This window comes from Dermacentor variabilis, chromosome 5 (genome assembly GCF_050947875.1).
Source record: "Dermacentor variabilis isolate Ectoservices chromosome 5, ASM5094787v1, whole genome shotgun sequence".
NCBI lineage: Eukaryota > Metazoa > Arthropoda > Arachnida > Ixodida > Ixodidae > Dermacentor > Dermacentor variabilis.
The window spans coordinates 64542107-64562218 of NC_134572.1; the positions used below are offsets into that span (position 1 = coordinate 64542107).

General features: G+C 42.6%; 2 protein-coding genes across 4 annotated transcripts in view; both read right to left on the reverse strand.

Annotated features, from left to right (window-relative positions):
* Rab11 (RAS oncogene family member Rab11) overlaps window positions 1-12876 on the reverse strand; it is a 33157-nt gene extending 20281 nt beyond the window's left edge. The window contains exons 1-3 of the mRNA XM_075692651.1: window positions 12606-12876; window positions 7975-8170; window positions 3559-3752 (exon numbers count right to left, since the gene is read on the reverse strand). Coding sequence (XP_075548766.1) covers window positions 3559-3752; window positions 7975-8170; window positions 12606-12645 — 430 coding nt within the window. The 5' untranslated portion in view covers window positions 12646-12876. The remainder of the gene's footprint in view (window positions 1-3558; window positions 3753-7974; window positions 8171-12605) is intronic.
* Window positions 12877-13100: 224 nt separating this feature from the next.
* Window positions 13101-20112, reverse strand: part of LOC142582700 (centrosomal protein of 152 kDa-like) — a 42698-nt gene continuing 35686 nt past the window's right edge. Inside the window, exons 16-21 of one of the 3 annotated variants that reach the window (XM_075692653.1) lie at window positions 19515-19693; window positions 18052-18212; window positions 17507-17581; window positions 16512-16769; window positions 16099-16165; window positions 13101-15541 (exon numbers count right to left, since the gene is read on the reverse strand). In XM_075692653.1, the coding sequence (XP_075548768.1) occupies window positions 15159-15541; window positions 16099-16165; window positions 16512-16769; window positions 17507-17581; window positions 18052-18212; window positions 19515-19693 (1123 nt within the window). In that variant the 3' untranslated portion in view covers window positions 13101-15158. Of the gene's footprint in view, window positions 15542-16098; window positions 16166-16511; window positions 16770-17500; window positions 17582-18051; window positions 18213-19514; window positions 19694-20112 lie in introns of all 3 variants that reach the window. The other 2 variants (XM_075692652.1, XM_075692654.1) reach the window with 2 other exon arrangements.

Sequence of the window (20112 nt, forward strand, 5' to 3'; positions counted from 1 at the left end):
TTTCCGCTGGTGACTGTGGCGATGTGGACTCCGCCACTTCATTTCGGTTGGACGCTAGTGCAGTCTTTGCTCCTTCGCGTCACCCAAGTTGCAAGAGTAATCCGAAGTAACCAATGTGCGACCAAACACATCTGAATTAACGAGATTTATAGCACTAATGAATATACCTGCCGGGACCAGAGGACGAGCTCAAATTATCCGAATTAGCAAGGGACGATTTAACGAGGTTTTATTGTAATGGATATAAAGGATTCCAATTCCCCCTTCAACTATTATAACACGGTTTTACTGTATTAGGTGCAGTTTACAGAATTCTGATATTTTTTCATTGTCAATCTATAGAGTTGCAAACATGATGGACGAGTTTTTCAAAATTTTGCAATATACAAGATTTCTAAAAATTTTAAACCACAAGTAAAACTTTTCTTCCTATGGTCACTAGATTGCAATTTTTCTTTTTTTTTAATGCAGCAACCCTCATCAAAATTGGCACAGCGTCTTTTAAGGCGCACACACAGTCCGGAGTTTCCAGCATGCCTGGCTTTGGCCAGCAATGTCCGATATGTCACGCCGGTGACCCCAGTATAGGCAAAAATTGGTGCCCTGTGTTGTTCAGCGCATTGAACTTGGCCAGCAGCAGCGTGGTGATCAGCTACGGCCACAGCATGCCTTACGTCACCAGGCATGCTGGCTGCGCAGCGACTCTAGACTCAAGAGCATCAACTTTGTGCATAGTGAAATGCACCGTGCATGATACATGCCCGCATTATGCCAGACTACAACTGCACCTTTATGGCAGTGGTAGTGAAGTGTCAAAAACTGGTGATAAGGCAATAAGCCATAAGTCGATGTACATAGGTTGAAGTGAAATACTAGACCTGCAAAGTCCAAAAGCAAATATGCCACCAGTGACTTTATGACAAAACTGAAGATCAGCTGAAGATGGCAATAATTAGAATAATAGCCCTTATAACAGACTAAAAGGCTTAACACCAATAGAAAAGAATGGCCTGCATTTTTTCCAAGGATGTTCTAAGAAAATCCGAGAGAGCTTCTTGACAGTGTCCAAGCCAGTAATTCTTTGAAACAGCTCACTTCACATATCCTAAACAATGCACAACATTCAGCTGTAATTTGTCCTCTGAGGATGACTGCCCTTTGTCCTCTTTCACAACACAATGTTTCCTTCTTTCACATGCAAATTGTAGAACAGAAGGCAATAAAGATAAATGTATCCCACCGTACATGCTGTGTATTTATGTACGATTTGTTTTTATGTGTGGTTGAAGTTTACTTGCTTTTGAAGTCCATATTGTCATTTAAAACAATTTTTGCTATGCTGGCTACAAAATGCGGTGGTAGATATACAGAACATGATCACATTGACATTATCCCTCCCACTCTTGCAGCTTGTCTTCATTGACCTTGTCTTCACAATCACTGTTACAGCAAACTATGTTACAGGTAAGCTGAAACACAATGAAAGGGCTTAAGATATCTCAAGGACACCTTAAATAAAGATCATGTACAAACATGTTACAAACTGCAAGAAATAGGAAGGAAAGGAGGCTGTGGAGTTAAAGGCAATGCTCAACCAAGTAGAATGAGCAATGTAATAATCATTGTGTAACCCACTATTTGAAACAATCAGTTCTGACCTCTAAGATAGGCTAGAAAATGACAAGAGAATCTTACTTTCTGTTGAAGTCACAAAGCAATGTATTCTTCCCCTTTCAATTTGCAACAAATTATATTATCACTATCCTTGAAGTTAAGCATCCCTTTTTCTGAAGACCTACTTCCAGTTTGATTCCAAAAGGTGCAGTGTGTACTTTATACAGTACAGCATCCTGTTAAACTAAAGCAGAATTCATTGAAATTCACCGGTGCTGTTGCAGGGAAGGAACACCACGTACCAAAAACAAAAAATGCAGTGGCTAGATTTTCTTGGGCCTTAGTGATTAAAGAAAGAAAGCACACAAAAGACTATTCTACCCGAAAGAGTAAAACTTTAGTCAGCGTAGACTGCTGCCCAAGCACCACTCCTTCCTACCATTTAGTTTAGGGCATCATCCACAAGTTGGCAACACAGCGAGGAGGTAAATTATTATATGTCTGCTTACAAATTAAAACTACTTTTCGAGCACTGAAACCCTTCAAGGCCACTTCATGACAGAGGCGCAGCCAACACCGGCAGGCAAATTATAGTCTTCCACAAAACCCAAGCTTCAGCAATTATTACCCTAACATAATTGGGTTTCTGCAAGGGTTTCTTCAGCAAAATGGCTGACAAGCAAGCTAGCTGCAAAGCGGCTTCCTAGGAAAAACAACCTGCAGATGAGACCTTGAAGCAAGATGCACTAAGGTCTGGTTCAAGTGCAATATTGATGTGAGAGAACAATAACCAGGTCCTACAGAGTAATCCTCAATGTTCACATTGTATATTTAGTGTGAAAATTACAATCTCAGACTTTTCTAACAAGACCAATGTGCCACATGCTGTAGTGGCTGCTTGCCCCAAATGAACTTTGTAGATTTCAACAAAGCTTTTACAAACTCCAAGTAAAATCTTGTAAACGTTCATATAATCTGACATGCAAACTTCAGAACTTTTTTAAAGCCTCTTCAAAGGAAGTGTAGACCCACTACGTGCCATTTTCTTGGGCAGTCTTCAGCATAATGGTATGCACAATGTGAAGACACTATAATGTTCAACTACCGCTGGGACATAGGCAAGTTGTTGGATCACCTCCCGCAGTCGTTGCTCAGGTTTTTGTGTGTGTGTGTGTACGTGTCGAACATGTTTTAATGTGGGCACAGCAGGAAGCATGAACATGACACAGGCCAATCACTGTTTGCACAATCAGTGAATTCCAAGAACACCCTGCCTTTCTCTGCCAGTTCACGAAAAGTGGGTTTGTAGGCATGGCATGTTTTAGACAAGCACCAATGCTTACCATTCCCGTTAGACTAGTGCGTGCTGGGCAACTTTGAAAAGTGGGCATTTTGCAATGAATTCATCAAAGCTTGCTTGCATTAATCATAATGACATCGACAATTTTACGATTTCTTATTTGCATCTAGTTTAGGGTACGACCGATTTAAAAGAATACAAATAGTTGAGTACCAATTGCTCAGGCATTTTTTTCAGACATGCTCGATTTTCTATCCTACTTGATGCACCCGCTATTCCAGTGAAAAGAAAATCAATCATAACTGCAACCAAAATTTAGCCACAACATTTTCTTATGCATTTTGGCCAGAAGTAATGGTTTTCCTGCCTATTTTGAGTATTGCTATTGTAAATTTGTGTTTTATGAAGGCTGCTGTCAGCTACAGCTAATTTGATCCATTCCAATGACTAGATCGAATTCATGGTTCAGGCAGCGTAGATCATCTGTCTTGCTTTCACTTGCCCATTTCTTTGAACTTTGCCTCATGCAAACGTAGCCTGATGTGGATTATAGGCAATCCTACTGAGGCACAAACAATGAGCAAAACAGTTTTAAAGGCCTCAGTATTCTCATTTCAGTGGGTTGTAGAGCAAATCACACTAACCAGCAAAGGCCTTTGCTTCGTCGGTAGGTACAGCCCGAAGGTGTCTGAGGTCGTTCTTGTTGCCCACAAGCATGATGACTATGTTCTGGTCAGCGTGGTCCTTCAGCTCCTTCAGCCAACGCTCCACATTCTCGTAGGTCAGATGCTTCGCTATGTCGTACACCAACAGTGCACCCACAGCTCCCCTGTAGTACCTGCACATAGGCACAGCCCACATCCAACCATGATGCAATGCAGAAGCATTCTTATGCACAGGAATGATCAGTGGAACGAAGAGGCTGAACTTTATTTGAGTCGTTACACCTCCAGGCAAATTTCTGTGGCAAGCAAGGGAAAGCTACAAGGGTGGAGCGTTAGCACATGTATTACCATACGAAGTAGTCCAGCAGCATTTGACAGCACTTTTGGCCTCTTGGAACAGACGCAGCTTCCACGTGTAACGGTTTTGTGTTTGCCCAAACACGGAAGAGAAAAGCATAAAAATAGGTCAAATTTAGCACTCAGCGGTGTGTTCGGCCTTATAATGTTGAAAATAAGGTGTTTATGGTTTCTCTTTCCCAGCTTAAACTAATGTGGATGAAAATGTGACTTTTTCTGAAGCACTCTCACTTGTGCATGCTTTGCCTTCGTAGCTTTCTCTTCATTGCCACAAAAAGTTGTCTGCGAGTGTACAAAAAATACCTAGGATTATAAGAGTACTTTGATGCAAAGGTGAGGCAAGTGTAGGGAAATATATTTATAAGTTTTATGCGTAGCATTGCTGTGAAATCTTAAGATCAGTGTTACTCTTACGCAAGCACCCAAACAGCCGATGCCAAGACACCTAATGAGTGCACGACACAAGCAGGCATGTGCCTCATATTTTCATTGTGAAGCAACCAAGGACCCTCACACATTCTCATACTTTTATGAGCTATGTGCCTTGTGCCATCCTGAAATTTCAAAACTAATGTCAGTGATTGCTATAGTAATAATCTGTGCACCGTCTTAGAAGGTTCAGGATTTGCTTCATGGCAGAGTATACCTCATAATGCGTAGTAAGGTTCAATTCCCACTAGGGGTCAAAATATTTTAGTGTGTTGATATCATGCACATAGCCACACACGTAGCATGTTCCCATGTTTTAGAACGTTACCAGTGGGGTTAGTAGTCATTTACTGTAAAACAGCATACTGCCCCTTGAAGACAAACCTGAAACTTCTGCACAATACATGTGATGCTGTGATGAAATAAATATATATACTTGTGTAATGGCTGTACCCTTGATTTTTTAGAAGTTTGGTAGTGTTATCTGTTGTGGTGTGAGAGTTCCGAAACTGTTCTTTTTTAATTGGTGACAAAACAAGGCAGCCGTGCTGAGTTTCCAGCGCCTCCAGGTAGCAAAAGCACAGCCTCCAAAATTAAGCAGCTGCTGTAGCTGTAACTGTAGCTTTTACTCCACTGCACAGTTTGGCTCTGAAACAAATTTGGTTACACAGGCGGACAAACAATAAATCCATCTAGATTAAACTGTTCTTATACAAATTTCGTGACATTCTTTGTATGCCAAGTTTCTGAGAAAATTGCAAGCAGAGGCTCCACATTTTATTGCATTCAAATTGCCCATGATGAAGGAGGGCAATGTGATGATGCACGTCATTCCCCACTTTAACTAACCGCAATAAGTTAGCTCTCTATGGTGCCACAGTGATGGCACTACAGTGCTCATAGCAAAGGACGATGCCGCACTTTGGAGGATCAAACCAACAATGCATCGGTTGGCCCAGTAACTGAGCAGCAAGACTGCTAACTGTGCATGCACATCATGAAAAAGCTATTAAAAAGGCTTGTCACAATGTCCCTCAATGTTCCTGTGCCAAAAATCTTGAAGGTCGCGCCTTTCCAGGTGCTATTACATGCTTCGATTCACAGTGCACTGTTGTATTTGGCAGTTCCCATAGGAAATACACGAACGTGCATGCTGACGAACATCATCCCCTTTAATCTTCTGATGTCTTCACTCACTTGTGGGCTACTGTTCTGCCACATCTCTACTTCTATATATGACAGGCACACACAGAAAGGATGTTGCACACCATAAAAGCACCAACAGAGTAGCTTGAACGCTTAGCATAGTCAAATAATGTTTGGATAAAAAAAGTTTTTTCACCCTGAAGTGAAACAAACCTGCTTTTCATGTGACCAAAAATAAATGGGCATTAGTTGTAGTGGCAGGGCTGGTACAGTATTTTCACAGCGGTTACAAATCCTGTACTATGCTTAGACGAGTTTCTCACTTAGGAAATGTCCATTTCCAGTGAATCAGACACCTAAAACATTTTTAAGCACCGTCACTAATATTAGTTTAACATTACCCTTCAGAATTCCCTGAAAGTTGTACTTTAAGGTAGCCTTCCAGGAAAGACATGCGTTGCCGGCACCTAAGGGGCTTTACTGGTGCTGCTTTGAAAAATGCTAGCACAGTGCATATTCTTGCATTCTCAAGTTACTCCTGCTTGCTCAGCTGTAATACCCTGAGAGCAGGCAAAGCGAGCAACGAGATATCAGAAAAACAACACTGCTTCCCACTTTATGCTAACACTGCCTTCCCCTCGACTGCTGCACTGCGAGAAACTCCCTCCAGCCGCTGCTGCAATGAACATTATGGAAACCTATGTGGAATCCTTGAGCTCAGCACTACCACCACCTATGTTCTGGACACGTGAACTATTGAAATAATGAATGTTTGGAACAAAAGCGTCACGAGGGACAAACATCACCAACGAGGAAAAAAATTAGCTTGAACAGCGGTAAAGCAAGGAGGGATAATGTTGATAGCCGCTTACAGGCTAGGAAGCACGTGGTTTACATTCTTTAGCAGCCAGTGGTGATGCTTACTATCAGGATGAACAAAACTGGTATAAATACCAGTCTTGGTAAGGTCATTAAACACGTGAACGCTGGAATTATTAAAGACAGCAGAAAAAATTGTTGCAGGTGTGATTTTAACTTCATTTAGCCCATGCAATCGAATGCCAGCAGTACTTTGTGTGAAGACTTCGTTTTCTATGAACTTTGTGAATTCGCAACACCTGACACTACGTCCAAAAAATGTTGCACACATATTGCAAGAAAAAGAAATGAGTGAGGCCAGTTCCTGGCTTACTTGCACAAAACTTAACTTTGTGCTAAAATGACCGACATGACCTCTTCTGGTGACCTATGGCTCCTGAAAATACTGAAAATAGTTGGCACTTTTGTTCAGGCAGAGGTTCTCATTGAATTTTGCGCACGCAACGAACTGTATATGTCTTGTATGGTCAGCGTGTGCTATTGATGGCCAGCCAGTGTTCGGTGCTAACGCAGGCTGTAAGCTGCAGGTGTAGCCGGGGGGAGGAAGGTCACACCACACTAAATAAAGATTACACCCTTTGGGTTGTATTTTTCCCCCAAACAATAATAATGATCTGTCTTGCCAGCAGTTTTTTAACGCTGCGAGCCCTGTACTTCCTAGTCCCGAATGGCTTGCATGTTATCGGCTTGACACAGCATTCTCGACAGGAAAGCAGCGAGCGCCGAGTTTTCGAGAGAGGAAAAGCAAGCAAGACAGATGACGATTAATGTTTGAGGACAAGATAAGCCCAAGGGTGTTAACATTTTTTTTTACAGTAGACATTTACCCTCACGACCCAAATTTATTTCTGTGTAGCAGAAATACCTGGCACAAAATGTGCAAGAACACCGCTCTGCCCTGCACCACTGCCTCAGTCAAAATGTGCTCCTTGCAACAACAAAATGCTGCCCACTAGCTACCAGCCACCAACTTCGCAAAACTTCTCTCTCTTAAAACAGCTGTCACCACTTATATCATGCGGCAGAAGGCATATGTGAAGCCCCTTCTTACGATAAAAAAAATCCTAAATTGCATTCCCTCCTGAAAAACAAGGCCTTTCCTTGATGTCAGGGCAACTTATTGCTAAAGCCACTGAATGCCATAAATGCCGAATGTCACGAATACGCGACAAACTGTGGCCAGAGTAGCAACGCAAAAAAATTACCAATTTCAAGCTCACTACACAGCCGTCGTAATCTCTGATGTAAACAATACAGAAAAAATTCTTGAAGCATAAACTGATGTTCTTTATATTCTGTAAAAATTTAGATAATAGCTGATGTTTCACATGTGAGCTCCTCGTCGACCGCAAGCCCAAACAATGGTTGCCAGCCTCTCACTGTTGCTCCTAGATGGCACCACACGTCATCACTAGAAGACATTGTCACGAATGTGTGACAGCGGGCACTTGAGTCAGCATACATACTCCCAGGGCATAGGCTACACTTGTTTGGTAGGTCATGAATTCTCGACAACTGGCATTATAGGGTTAAGCTACTGCATATTATACATTTAACGAACATTTACTTGCAAGCAAGACTCACGCGCTAGTGATGGCACGGTAGCGTTCCTGGCCTGCTGTGTCCCAGATCTGAGCTTTGACTGTCTTGTTGTCCACCTGGATCGAGCGTGTGGCAAACTCCACCCCAATGGTGCTCTTGCTCTCCAAGTTGAACTCATTCCGTGTGAACCTCGAAAGAAGGTTGCTCTTGCCAACGCCAGAATCCCCTATCAGGACCACTGTAACGGAAGATTTGAAGAAGTCAAGGTCAAGTGCACAAACAAGTCAGCCAATAGTTTCATGAGTAAGTTTCTCTGAAACACATCTGCATAAGGGATTGATTTTGGGGAGGCCAGCTACAGCAAGCTGCTCTTGGAGTGGTTGAGGGGGCAATAATTGGCTGCTATTGCATTAGAAGCTAGCTGCAGTTAGGGAAAGCAGGAGTCTTACTCTGAATTGATCACTTTTGATACTACTTCGACTGCACAATGCAATGTTCTGTATTGTGCAGGACTAACAATGGGCATTCAAACATGTCAAAGCAATTCAGCCATCCACTCTGTAAACGTGCTCGGCAATTTTAAGACACAAAGTGACAGAAAGGGCACTAGAGTGCAAGTTTCTTTTGCATGTCTGCACTGGCTCCCTTAACTCAAGTGTTATGTCTCCAAAAGTGATAAACTCTGATCAGCTATGAATGCATTTGAACTGGGTGCACACATATAGTCAACATATTACCATGAAAAGATGCAGCCGGAAACAGCAGTGATTGTGGCAACATCTTGCGACGCGGTCCATCCAGAATCCATTAAAAACATTCTTGCATTGCACATTTTCTTGACAGAAAAGGGTTAAAACAGTCTCATTAAGATGTGAAACTGTTACGAAGCAGCCAATAAAGATATGTTTCATGTTGCGATAACAGTTCCACACACTTTGTTTCACCATAGCCACATCTGCGAGCAGATTCCTGGCTGCATCTTGGTACCAGAGCTATATGATAACGGCGATAAGAGAGCACATTAGGCTAGGTAAATTAGCCCAGGTTTCACAGAATGAGTGATAGCCACATTAATGCAGTTCACAGAATGCACGCATATTTTACACAGGCAGCAGAAAGCTGCCAGTCATTGCAGTCTTGCTTCCGAGCGAGAAGCAACCTTAGGTCAAGTGCAGAAGCTTGCAAGCTGCTGGCATACTTTGCTAATATTGCTCATGAATGTTTCTGGCCCCCATAGAATGGTACTTACGAAGACACTGAATATGATTACAATGCATGCCTTAGTGGGGGACTCCAGATTAATTTTAACCACCTGCTATTCTATAGGATGCACATAAATCAAAGTACATGAGCGTTATTGCATTTTGCCCCCATCAATATGGGTCTCTCGTGGCCAGGATTGATTGTGCAACTTCAAGCTTAGCAGTGCAACACAGTACACTGGCACCACAGCAAAATAATTCTGGCAATTGTCACTGCCTCACCCCATGCATTAATGTGCAACAACAGTGTGTGCAGTAATACAATTTGTGATGCTTCTTTCATTAGTGTTTTACCAGACATGCAAACTTGTTCTTTTCGTTCTCGCATAAAATTCATTACATGAGTATGCGAGAAATGGCGACAAGTCCGTTGCTAAACATGCCAGCCATACATTTGATATTTGCCGAAGTTGGCACAGTGTCCAGCTAAAACAATAACTGCTAGCAACCACATAGGTGGCTTTATGGCACTTTTTGCAAAATCATTATTGTAAGATGCTGAACCTAAGGTGCCCACTTGTCATGTAGACGAATCAAAAGCTCAAGTTCTAAAGTGTAAATTTTGACGGAAACGAAACTCAGTTCACCCTAGCCCTTACAGAACCGCTGTTCTGATGCTCTCATATTCTCGGGACACTTACTATTTCAGAATAAATACAAGGGGGGTCCAAAAATAAGCGAACTTTTTTGAAGTGAACAATTTGATTTTCTTTTAAGGAAAAAAAGAAAGTTGCCTTCAAAGTAGTCTCGCCGAGCTGCAATGCACTTAAATTTTTGCACTGTTCGATGAATCCTAGGAACTCTTCATTTGTGATCCTGTCAAGGGCCATCTGCAGAGCTGCTTTTACAGCCGATACACGATCCAAATGCTGCCCCTTCAAATTTTTGTTCGCCTCATCTGCAATAGCTGAGTCAAACTTTGTTGGCATGCACACTAATGCCTGTATTCTCTGATAACTCGTCGATTGTCATTCGGTGATCTTGGTTGATAGTTTCACAAATCATTTTCGTCTGTTTCACTGGTTGAAGGGAGACCCAAACAAGGCTCATCTTCCAATGCTCATTCTGCCAACATTGAATCAACAATAGCAGTCGTAGACTTTAGTAAGGCTCAAGGCTTGTTTCTCGAACGCTTCTTGAAGCATTCCATGAATTTCTGTGCATGTTTTCTTTTTTCAAAAAAGAAAAAACTTTATGCAGAGACAGCTCCGTATGATCACACATGATGGTTTCGCAGACGTGTCATGGTTAACACCCTTAAAAACAAGGCAATGCACAGAATGACTTGCTTCTATGATGGCTTTTGTCAAGGCACTGGTAGAAGAGGGCTACATACACTTAGTGGCATGGCACGGAAAACAAAATTTGCTTCTTTTGGGTCCCCCCTTGTATACAACCACCCACAGAACCACATCCCTGCTCTACATCCAACCATGCTGTAGCAAGCCCTGGGTACAAACATCCAAGTGACTAGAGTATTTGAAATTAGACACAAACAGTTCAATGCCACAAAATCGTGACTAAATTTCTTTTGGCGACATAAGCAATGACATCAACGATTAGTGCACTCATACAAAAACCCCAACATTTCAAGTGCACTCATTTTTGCAGTTAAACAAGCACACAAGTCTCCTTCTTATTTTAATATACCCCTCACCTGTACATGATCTCTTCTTGAGAACAGTACTAAGTTACATCTTTTCCAGAATTTTAATATTAAGACATTGTTAGCCTTCGTGTTGAAAAAGAAATGCCTCAATGTGCAAGGAGCAACAAACCGATCTATACAGCGCAAGCAACTGAACCATATTGGGCACAGCTCAAGGCTCTGACTGACCATTTGCAGTGTTGCAAAAGTGTTAAGTGCAGTGTTACAGTGTACAAGAGCTCCCTTTTGCTGGTGTTCATTTTCAGAGCCTTCATTCACATCACATTTCAGGGCCAGCATTACTTTGTGTGACTGCAGTATCAAAGCACAGGAGATAGCACGCTCTGGCTAGAAAAGCCTTCATGCATGCAGCAGACTGCATAGCATATACACATAGAGAGAGAAGCAGCTATGTTACCCTTGTAGAGAACCATTTTGTGCAAAATTTGTAATATTGCCTACGAATTGCTACTGTAATCTGAAAGGTTGGCGAGAACTTAATACTAAGCTTAGTAACAAAAAAAGCACGAATTCTTAAGACCATCGTGCATCAGCCAAGGAAGTGCAAGGCGAAATCAATGGAGTGTATTAATTATACCCCACCCAGTTACGTGTCTACTGAATCATATCTCCATATTTAACAGCAGGCTTTCGGGTCAGCCGGTTATCGGTCTATCCCGTGTCACGAACACCGGCTGATAAACACGTAATATGACAAAAGCTACGCTGGCGTTGAATTGCTGACATAGGACCTGTTATCAAGAGCGATACAGCTGGAATTCCGGCGCTGCTTTGTGGGTGTAAACCTCAAATCTTAAACCTCATCGGAAGCTCGGCAGAGTAGGGATTACACGAATAAAAATCTAGCGGCCAAAACGACAAGTCTCGTCATCTTGGTTTCACCTAGTACGCAGACACTGCATATGGCTCTCGCATAACGTGGTGGGCGGCAACGCCAAAAGATCTTCCTTCCGATATGAACCTTGCCATCGCGACGTACTACCGTCTAGACACCGAGCGAAACCGACAATCGTCCTCAATGTTTTCCTTGACGTCGCGTCCTTGAATGGGCACAGGGTACGGTGCGGTTTCCCGGTCAGCAGCACTGGAGCAATATTTCACGAGCGCGGTAGACAGAAGTCCAGAGAAAGGCTGCCCACGGCCGCGCACACGCACATAGCATAGTCATCTTCCGCTCAGGATGACATCAACTCGCAGAATCGCGACACGCACGCACACAGACAACGTCAAAGAGAGCCGACTGAACTAGGCTTATGGAAAAGTAGGCGTTGCGCATCGCAGTTAGACGACCAAGAAGCGCATTTGGAGAGCTCTTTGTTGAAAGGAACTCGAAACGAATGTTGCAACTGTGCTTCAGATGAAGAGGCAGGTGCTGCTGTAGCCGAAAGAAGCCGTGACACGGTCAAACAGACTGCCGACTACAAACGTCACTGCCTACTGTCCGCCCCCACTCAAACACCGGGAAACGGCTTAGTGAAATTAAATCTCCGGAGAAAAATCAGGCGGTGAAGTCGCGGATGCCTGGTCAATAAATCCGCTTACAAAAGCTCCTCGGAAGTTGAGGAAATAAAACTTGGGCAGCGAAATTAAGCCTATGGAAGCCTCACCCAGTTGAAACGGACTAGGCAACTCCGGCAAACAGGGACAGGTACGAAAGTAGGTGTTTGAGAGCGCCGAAGAAAGACACAAATTACGCGCCGCAGCTAACTAGCACCGGTAACCAGAGCATAAAATTGCCTTACCTTTGAAAAGATAATCGTATTCATCATCTTTATTGGCCATCCTAAGCCGCTGACTCCTGTGCCCCACTGGCGACGAGTGAACAACGAGGCTGAAATCAGCTGCAATAAATATCTCGCGACGAGGAGGGGCCTCTTAAATCATAAAATACACTCCGGACGAACGCACAGGGCTTCGGTGCCGGCCGATTATCACAGATATAATACCCTTCAACTACACCCAAAACACCAAGATGGCTGCGCGTTCGACGCCCCCAGATTCTGCGCACTCTCCGAACGGAACGGATGTACACGACCGGAAGTTGATTTCAAAATGCCCGTATGTAAATAGTCGCACGTGAGTTTCCGTCACCCAGCTGACGCCGACCTCGAGACTGCCATCAGCAGAACGCAACCGTCTATATTCCGTTCCAGTCAGCGAAAAAAAAAAAAAACGTGGACAATTTTCTCTCTGCGTTTCAGGCTGACAATGTGGCGCGGAAAAGAAGCGACGCTTGGTCAGGTTCGTAACAACAGTTTATTTAAATACGCCACGATGACCCGCCAACACACGCGAGAGAATTGGAAATGGCACCACAGAGTCAAATGTTTTTTTTTTTTTCCTTAGCGGTAAACTATAATGCAAACCAGAGACCATGACATCAAATGAGCAATCAAGAAATAACAAGATCCCCACAGAACGCCGTAATGACCGACCTTTTATTTAAAATAATAATAATAATAAAGAAGCGTTGCACTCGCGGCTTAACTTTATGAAATTTGGCACACAGGGCGATCCAAGCAGAATGTATGATGAGAAAAATAGCTGTCTTAATGCTGTAAATCTCCAGTTCTTTATATTAACAACTGAATGTATGCATTCTAGCTAATTGTTGTTGCTACCTCAAACCATGGATCGTACAAGCTAGTCTCATGAAGCCCACAATATTTAGGTTCTCCATATATTAGATAATGTAGCCTGAAACAATATTTCAAGTCTTAACTGTTTAACCTGTTATATGTCTTTATGTTCAATTTCTTTATTTCTTTTCTGTCTTTTACACAAATATAACCGAGTATGAGAAGGAAAAACAGAAAAGAGTGTATATTGAAAAGTAAAGGTTAAAGCTCAGACAGTAGACAAAACAAAGGCTTTTTCATGCTGGAACCCTCTAAAGTACTGATAGTGGAAGATGGTATGTGCAAAGACAGGTTCACATCTAAAGGTTCTGGATCAACAGAATTTCACTTGGAATCAAATCAGTAAATGCATTCAATGTTTTGCGTAAAATACGCGTGATAAATAAAAATTGAATAAAATACGCTTGATAAAAAAAAGGGTGAGCAAATATGCCTTGCACATAAAGCACACAGTATAACAAGGTCAGTCCGTCACCGAGATACATAAAACCAGAAAAAAGATCAATATATGTACACTGCAAAAATTAAGCCAAACACAGCCTTGTCAACATCCCCAAATGTGCTTGCTATGAAACCCCATGAGTATGTTTTATAAAATATGCACAAGCATATGAAGCAGGAGCGACTGAGTGAACATTCTTGGTGAGGATTACACGTACACAATACGAGTAAATGGCACAACAGTTGGTTTGCATAAAACTTGTAATACAGTGTCATAAGATGGTAAGACCATCTGGAAACAGAACTTCTGTTCTATGCCAAACAGTAAATGATGCCAGGTGTTTGAACATAAACATATTTACAACCACACGTGCAAGACAACTGGAACTTCACTACGCATAGTGGAGTGCTCAACTGGAAATAGGAACTGCTTCTATGAGAAACACACCAGGCTTATTCCTTTCATAAATAGTCATGAAAATACAGCCTACCTGTAGGCACAATGCTACGCTTGGCAACCAACACATAAATTATTGCGCAGAGGCTGTACAAACTTTTTACACACACTAGCCACATACAGCAACCAGGGCCACAATTTTGCAGCCATGTCTTCTGCTTGATTCTATGCCACTCTTATCATTCATTGTCCACAGCCAGCTGATCCCATTGATAATGCAGGGGACAGGGTGTTATTCAAGCTGCACTTGCAGTTTTTCTTCCCTGCCTCCCCCAACCTCTTGGAAATAGACAAATTCAGAGCACCACTCTGTCCACCAACGAAATTCAACAAGGAATGCCATCGAAAAAGGCATCACCGCAACATAGTGGCCCTGCACTCAAGGCACATTTGTACTTTTTATAGACATGACTTGCCAGATTGTGTGGCACTTTTCTTTGCTGGGTGTGATCACCTTCTACTCACACCATAATAAGCAATTGACATTCCAACTGAAATGGCTCTACATATGTTGTCAGAATTTCATATTTTCAGCTTTCGTTATATGCAAATCACATACAACTCCACGTTTGTAACCTTCTGTATAAATGTATTGATGAAAGACATGCAAAATTATGTGGATCTTTCAGTGCAGATATGCCTTTAAAAACATGCACAGAAAGGTGACAAAGTGAACTCAGCACTCCATGTTTCTTGCATACACACACACACACACTTGATGCATCTGCCGAAAGTTGTGCTCTTTCTCCGTAGCTGAACTACGATGTTTTCATGGGCGATGGTGGTGGCAGAAACACACTGCTGTCTGACACTCCGGAAAGGTTTAGGTCCAATGGCTTTGAGTGTGACTTCACCGTCGCCTCCTTGGCAGTCCTGGAGGCGAGACGAGACGGAAACATCTCGCGTGCATGCTCGGACTTCCTGGTGAAAAGTCTCTCCGGAGGCGTGGTCCTGGGTTGCGGTTGCAGGCGCTGCAACGGCGGTGTGGCTGCCACTCTCGGTGGAATGTTTTCATTGCTGTGCAATTGTCCTTGCTGAAATGGCGCTTGCGTGAGAAGGTACTCGTGGTAGCCGCGGAGAAGCTGGCGCATCTCGCAGCTTTTGGCTTTTTCCGCTTGCTCTGTGTAGCTGCAGATGTCCTCTGTAAGCAAAGAAAACAAGGTGTCGGATATTGCACGTCTTTTTTTCTTCACGAGCTGGAAATTACCAATTAAATTATTTGATTCATTGACTGATTGGGTTTAACATCGCAAGCAGCAGAGGCGCTATGAGAAATGCAATGGGAGAGCTCCAGATTAAATTTAACCACCTGCATTTCTGTAAAATGCCCTCAATCACTGGTACACAAGGAGTTTCTTTTCTTCTGGCATTATGTCCTCGTCAGAATACGGTCACAGTGGGCAGTCACAGTCGAACCTGCGACCTTTTGCTCAGCAGCACAATGCTTGGAAGATTACGTATGTGAGTTTTGGAAAAAAGCAATTCTTTTTTTACATCTGTCGCAACCTTGATGACTAAATCATGAGAGATGTTACAAATGAAAAACAACTTTACTTTTGGCAAACTCACTACTACTTGAAATGGTGCTTGTTGCCGAGAGCCAAAAAGAAAGAGAGAAAGAAGAAAAAAATGAGATGGGAAGTGCAGGGGAGAAAAAAGAAAGTGTGATGTTTTTCACAAAAAAATTTTCGAACTTACTGTACACCTTGTCCAGGCAGTCTATAAACCACCCACTCCATTTATCCATCAATTCCACCATGCTTTTCTGCAACACAGAAAGATAATGTTATCAATACTGTGCAGTAATTTCAATTACACTTAATCCATTTACATGTGAACAATGATTGATGACAACACATGGCACACCAACTAAGACACAAGAAAAAAAAAATAACTTGCTGAAACAATTTTTTCCCCGTGGAAATGGAAATTACGTGAAGGAACAACAATACAGGAAAGAGCCCTCTTTCCTGCCCTGTTGTTTTCGCATCTTTTCACAGTTCTTTGACACCATAATCGACAGAAACTGATCGACTCAATATTAGGCCCCTGTCCACTATTTCTGGTACCGTCAACCGGTCACCGTCGCTAGAAAGACTGTACAGGCGGACCTGAGTGCCGCTGGTGAGGCCATCGTGTGGCTGGATGTGCAGCTGTTGCAGCTGTGTGTTCAGCGTTGCCAGTTTGTCAGCATGCTGCCTCTCCTGAGCGAGCAGCTGCTCCTTGCCCTCGCGTTCCACCTGCTGCAGCTTCTTCTGGAACTTCAGCAGCTTTTGCTTCAGTCGCGACTCCTTCTCCACTGATGCAGACAGCGCTTGCTGCAGCTCGGCGTCCTTCTCTTCGATCTGCGTCTGCAGCTTGGACACCACCTGTTTTAAGCAGCAAGTTGAAAAAAGTAAACTACTGCTCTTTGTATGTGTGACAGTACCTATTGGAAAAAAAAAAATCACGAGCTCTCTCTACCTCAGGAACTGGAAGAACCATAAATAAACCGTATCCTTTAGAGGTTATGGGCAAGCTGTCTCGAAAACAAATGCATTTGGGTCTCATAGTAGAGAGAAAATAGACAGTGTGGAACCCATGTTCACAAGACTTCTCATGTGTAAGAGTGTTGTCCTACTGGCTGATGCTTGGCACCCACTACCGATAATAGCAATTGGCATGATAAAAATATGATCGCCACACCAAAGGCCTGCTACAGACGGCACTCATGAGAAAGAAGCTATGTGAATAACTGGCTTAATTTACTATTGTGATTTCTTTTGAGCAAGTTGTGCGTTGTTTCGTTTGAAGCCTGCCATCTGTCTCATCAATTTTTCTTGAGCGTACTACTTCAAGGTGGCCAATCATGAATGGCTCATCTAACGGGCACTCGCACAATAAACAGCAAAATGTGGAGTATGAATTCTCCAACAAAACTGTCTGCTGAGTCGGCCAATTGTCAGCATCAGCAATCTCTCACTTTCATCTGGAAGTGCATGTACGAGTTTTATGGATGCACTAGTATGTACATACTGAACGAGTTGTAGCTATCATAACGCTTCGCATTTACTGTGAGACTTTATTGTGATTGAAGGAAAGTGTAGTTGACAACACACACATGTACCTCTTCCCAGTGGTCAATCTGCTGGTCTGTCTTATGAATGAAGGCTTTCTTTTGCTTCTCTGCATCATTTTCAGCCTGGAAATGTGAACACCATTAAACAAGGATGTTGTGCAAACTGCATACTTCTTTAATGCGATCAGCTACAATCAACGTATGCTGCTGTTTTTAACATAGAAAAGTCGCTAGAACTAGAGTGCAGACGGAAGCAAAACGACATGACTCGACGTGACATGAAACGACATGACATGACAAAACGACATATGGTAAATGTCGTAAATGGCCTGCTTTGCGAGAACTTCCCAAACACATCTACCTTGCAAAGCTTTCGCCAAGTCAGATAAATGTCTCTCTGCACTGCTTTAGGACCTGTCAGCTGCAGAATGCTTTATTCTATCCTCAACAAATGTAAAAAGCACAAGATGGCCACACCAGCCACATTATGACCCTTCTATAGTACAGAAACATTTATTAACTGTCTAAAAAAAACTTGTTTGCAATTGAGGTGTGTACAAAGTGGAAAAAGAAAGAAGTCTAAGAGAGTGCACCTTTTGGGAGTGCCGTTGCTCGTACTCCCTGGCTAGCCGCTCGGTTAGTTCCGCCAACTCCGCCTGCTTTTCAGCGTCGAACTCTTTCCGCCACCTCTGTCTCTCCTGCTCAAGCTGCTGCTTGAAGTCCTTCATCATTTCTTCCTCCCACACGGGCCGGGCTAGGAGTGCGTGGCAAACACACAGCTGAATGCATGTTGCTTGGATCATCACAACAGTTCTGGATGCACGATTAACAAAAACTAGCTCATGAAGGACTCGCGAAGAAGCAGAGCCATGACATCATAGACATGCGTCTTTTGTATTGCATATAGTTAAACCTTACTATAATGAAGTCACATTCGACACAGAAGTACCTTGGTTATTTCGGATATCCACTTTGTACACCGAATATCAGAAGTGTGATCAGTTTTATGCAAAGGAAACACAAGCATAGTGCCTACAGCAGACTAGCAAAGGGTCTCCTATCCACTTTCATGGCCTGTTCGTGGCTCGTCATGCCGATGCATGGCACCTGAGAATGCTAAATAACAAAGCTACCTCGCACTGTCATTAATATGCAACAATTCAATTGGTATAATCACACGGTACTGACTTGCATGCTTGCCAGCTACAGACCAGCTAAGTTATGCCAACAACCAAAGTGCACACGCATGTCCAAAATGTGCCGTTTCTAACTGCTCTTGTCGAGTATTTGAAATTCTTGCTAAGGGAATTCATATGTCGAGCTGCTGAGCAAACAAATATTCATTGAAATGTGTCTGATACTCTCTCAGATCTTGCATTTTCGGTTTCATTGCAGCAGCAGGATACTCATTGAAGGAAATAGGCAAAACAAATTTTACATTTTCTTCGCCATATCCGATAACTCATTACATCAAGGTTTGACTGTATTTTAGAACACCTTGCAAACTGCTACTCATGAAAGCTTCCATAGCTTGTAATACCTGTGAAAAAGACTGCAGTCACAAAATCGTCACCCGTGATTCCACAAAAAAAAAATATATATATATACTGCTAATTGTCATATTACAGAAAAAGAAAACTGCAACAAAGACAGGTCGATAATGAGAAGAAAGGACCTCTGCTTTTAAGTAAAAGTGCCTAGTTAAATATTTCGTCATGCCTTTGCAGAATGGCAGAATACAGTTGAACCTTGTTATAGTGAATTCACCCATCCGACACAAAAATAACTTTCTTATATCCCATATTTCTTATAAGTACGTATTCGCCACATGCTGATAATTTGCTTTTGTTATTTTCAATAACTTGTTATATCAATGTTCACTATAATGAGGTTGAACAGTATAGTGAACTCTTGCTAGTTCAGCACAGATACTTCTATTGATGTGAACATATAATTTTAATTACAGATGGGCTGTGCACACTTCACTTCAAGAAGTGTCAACCAACTTCTGGTTCAGGTCAAGTTTGTCAGGCAAGGCCTGAGATTACATAATCACCTTTCTGCAGGACTTCTTTGAACTCCTTGTGAAGCCTCTGTTCAGTGTCCTGCTTTACATTTCTTTCTCTGTTAGTCAGCTCCTGGATCTGGGCTTCAAGCGAACGCTTTTCTTCACAAGACCGTATGTAGAGCTCTTTCACATCATTGATGGTCTGCTGCAAGGTACTGTAGTTTGAGCTGGAAGCGGGGAAAAAAAAGAAAGTTGTATATTAGGTTACCCATACGGTAATGTACAGTTGCAAGCATGTGCATGGCGACCAATGGTGGAAATTTTTTGCTTTTCAACTTGAGCATGCCGGCTGAAACGAAGTGGTACAGTCTATGTGCGCGTGTTCGACCAATGTAATGTATTGAAGCAATTCTGCATTGCCGAGCAGTGCTAGAAGAAATTTGAATTTTAATGGGATAGTGTTAAGGGCCCTGTGTCGCAGAAAATTTAATGTTGGCATCTGGTGGCGGCGCACACCATGAGCGAAAATTCCCGTATATATTTTGGTATACATATATGCCAGACCTTGCTATACGACATGCGGCATGTATGAGTTATATTGCCAAACCATTCTATCACTAAAGTTGTTCATACCTTGTCTTACATT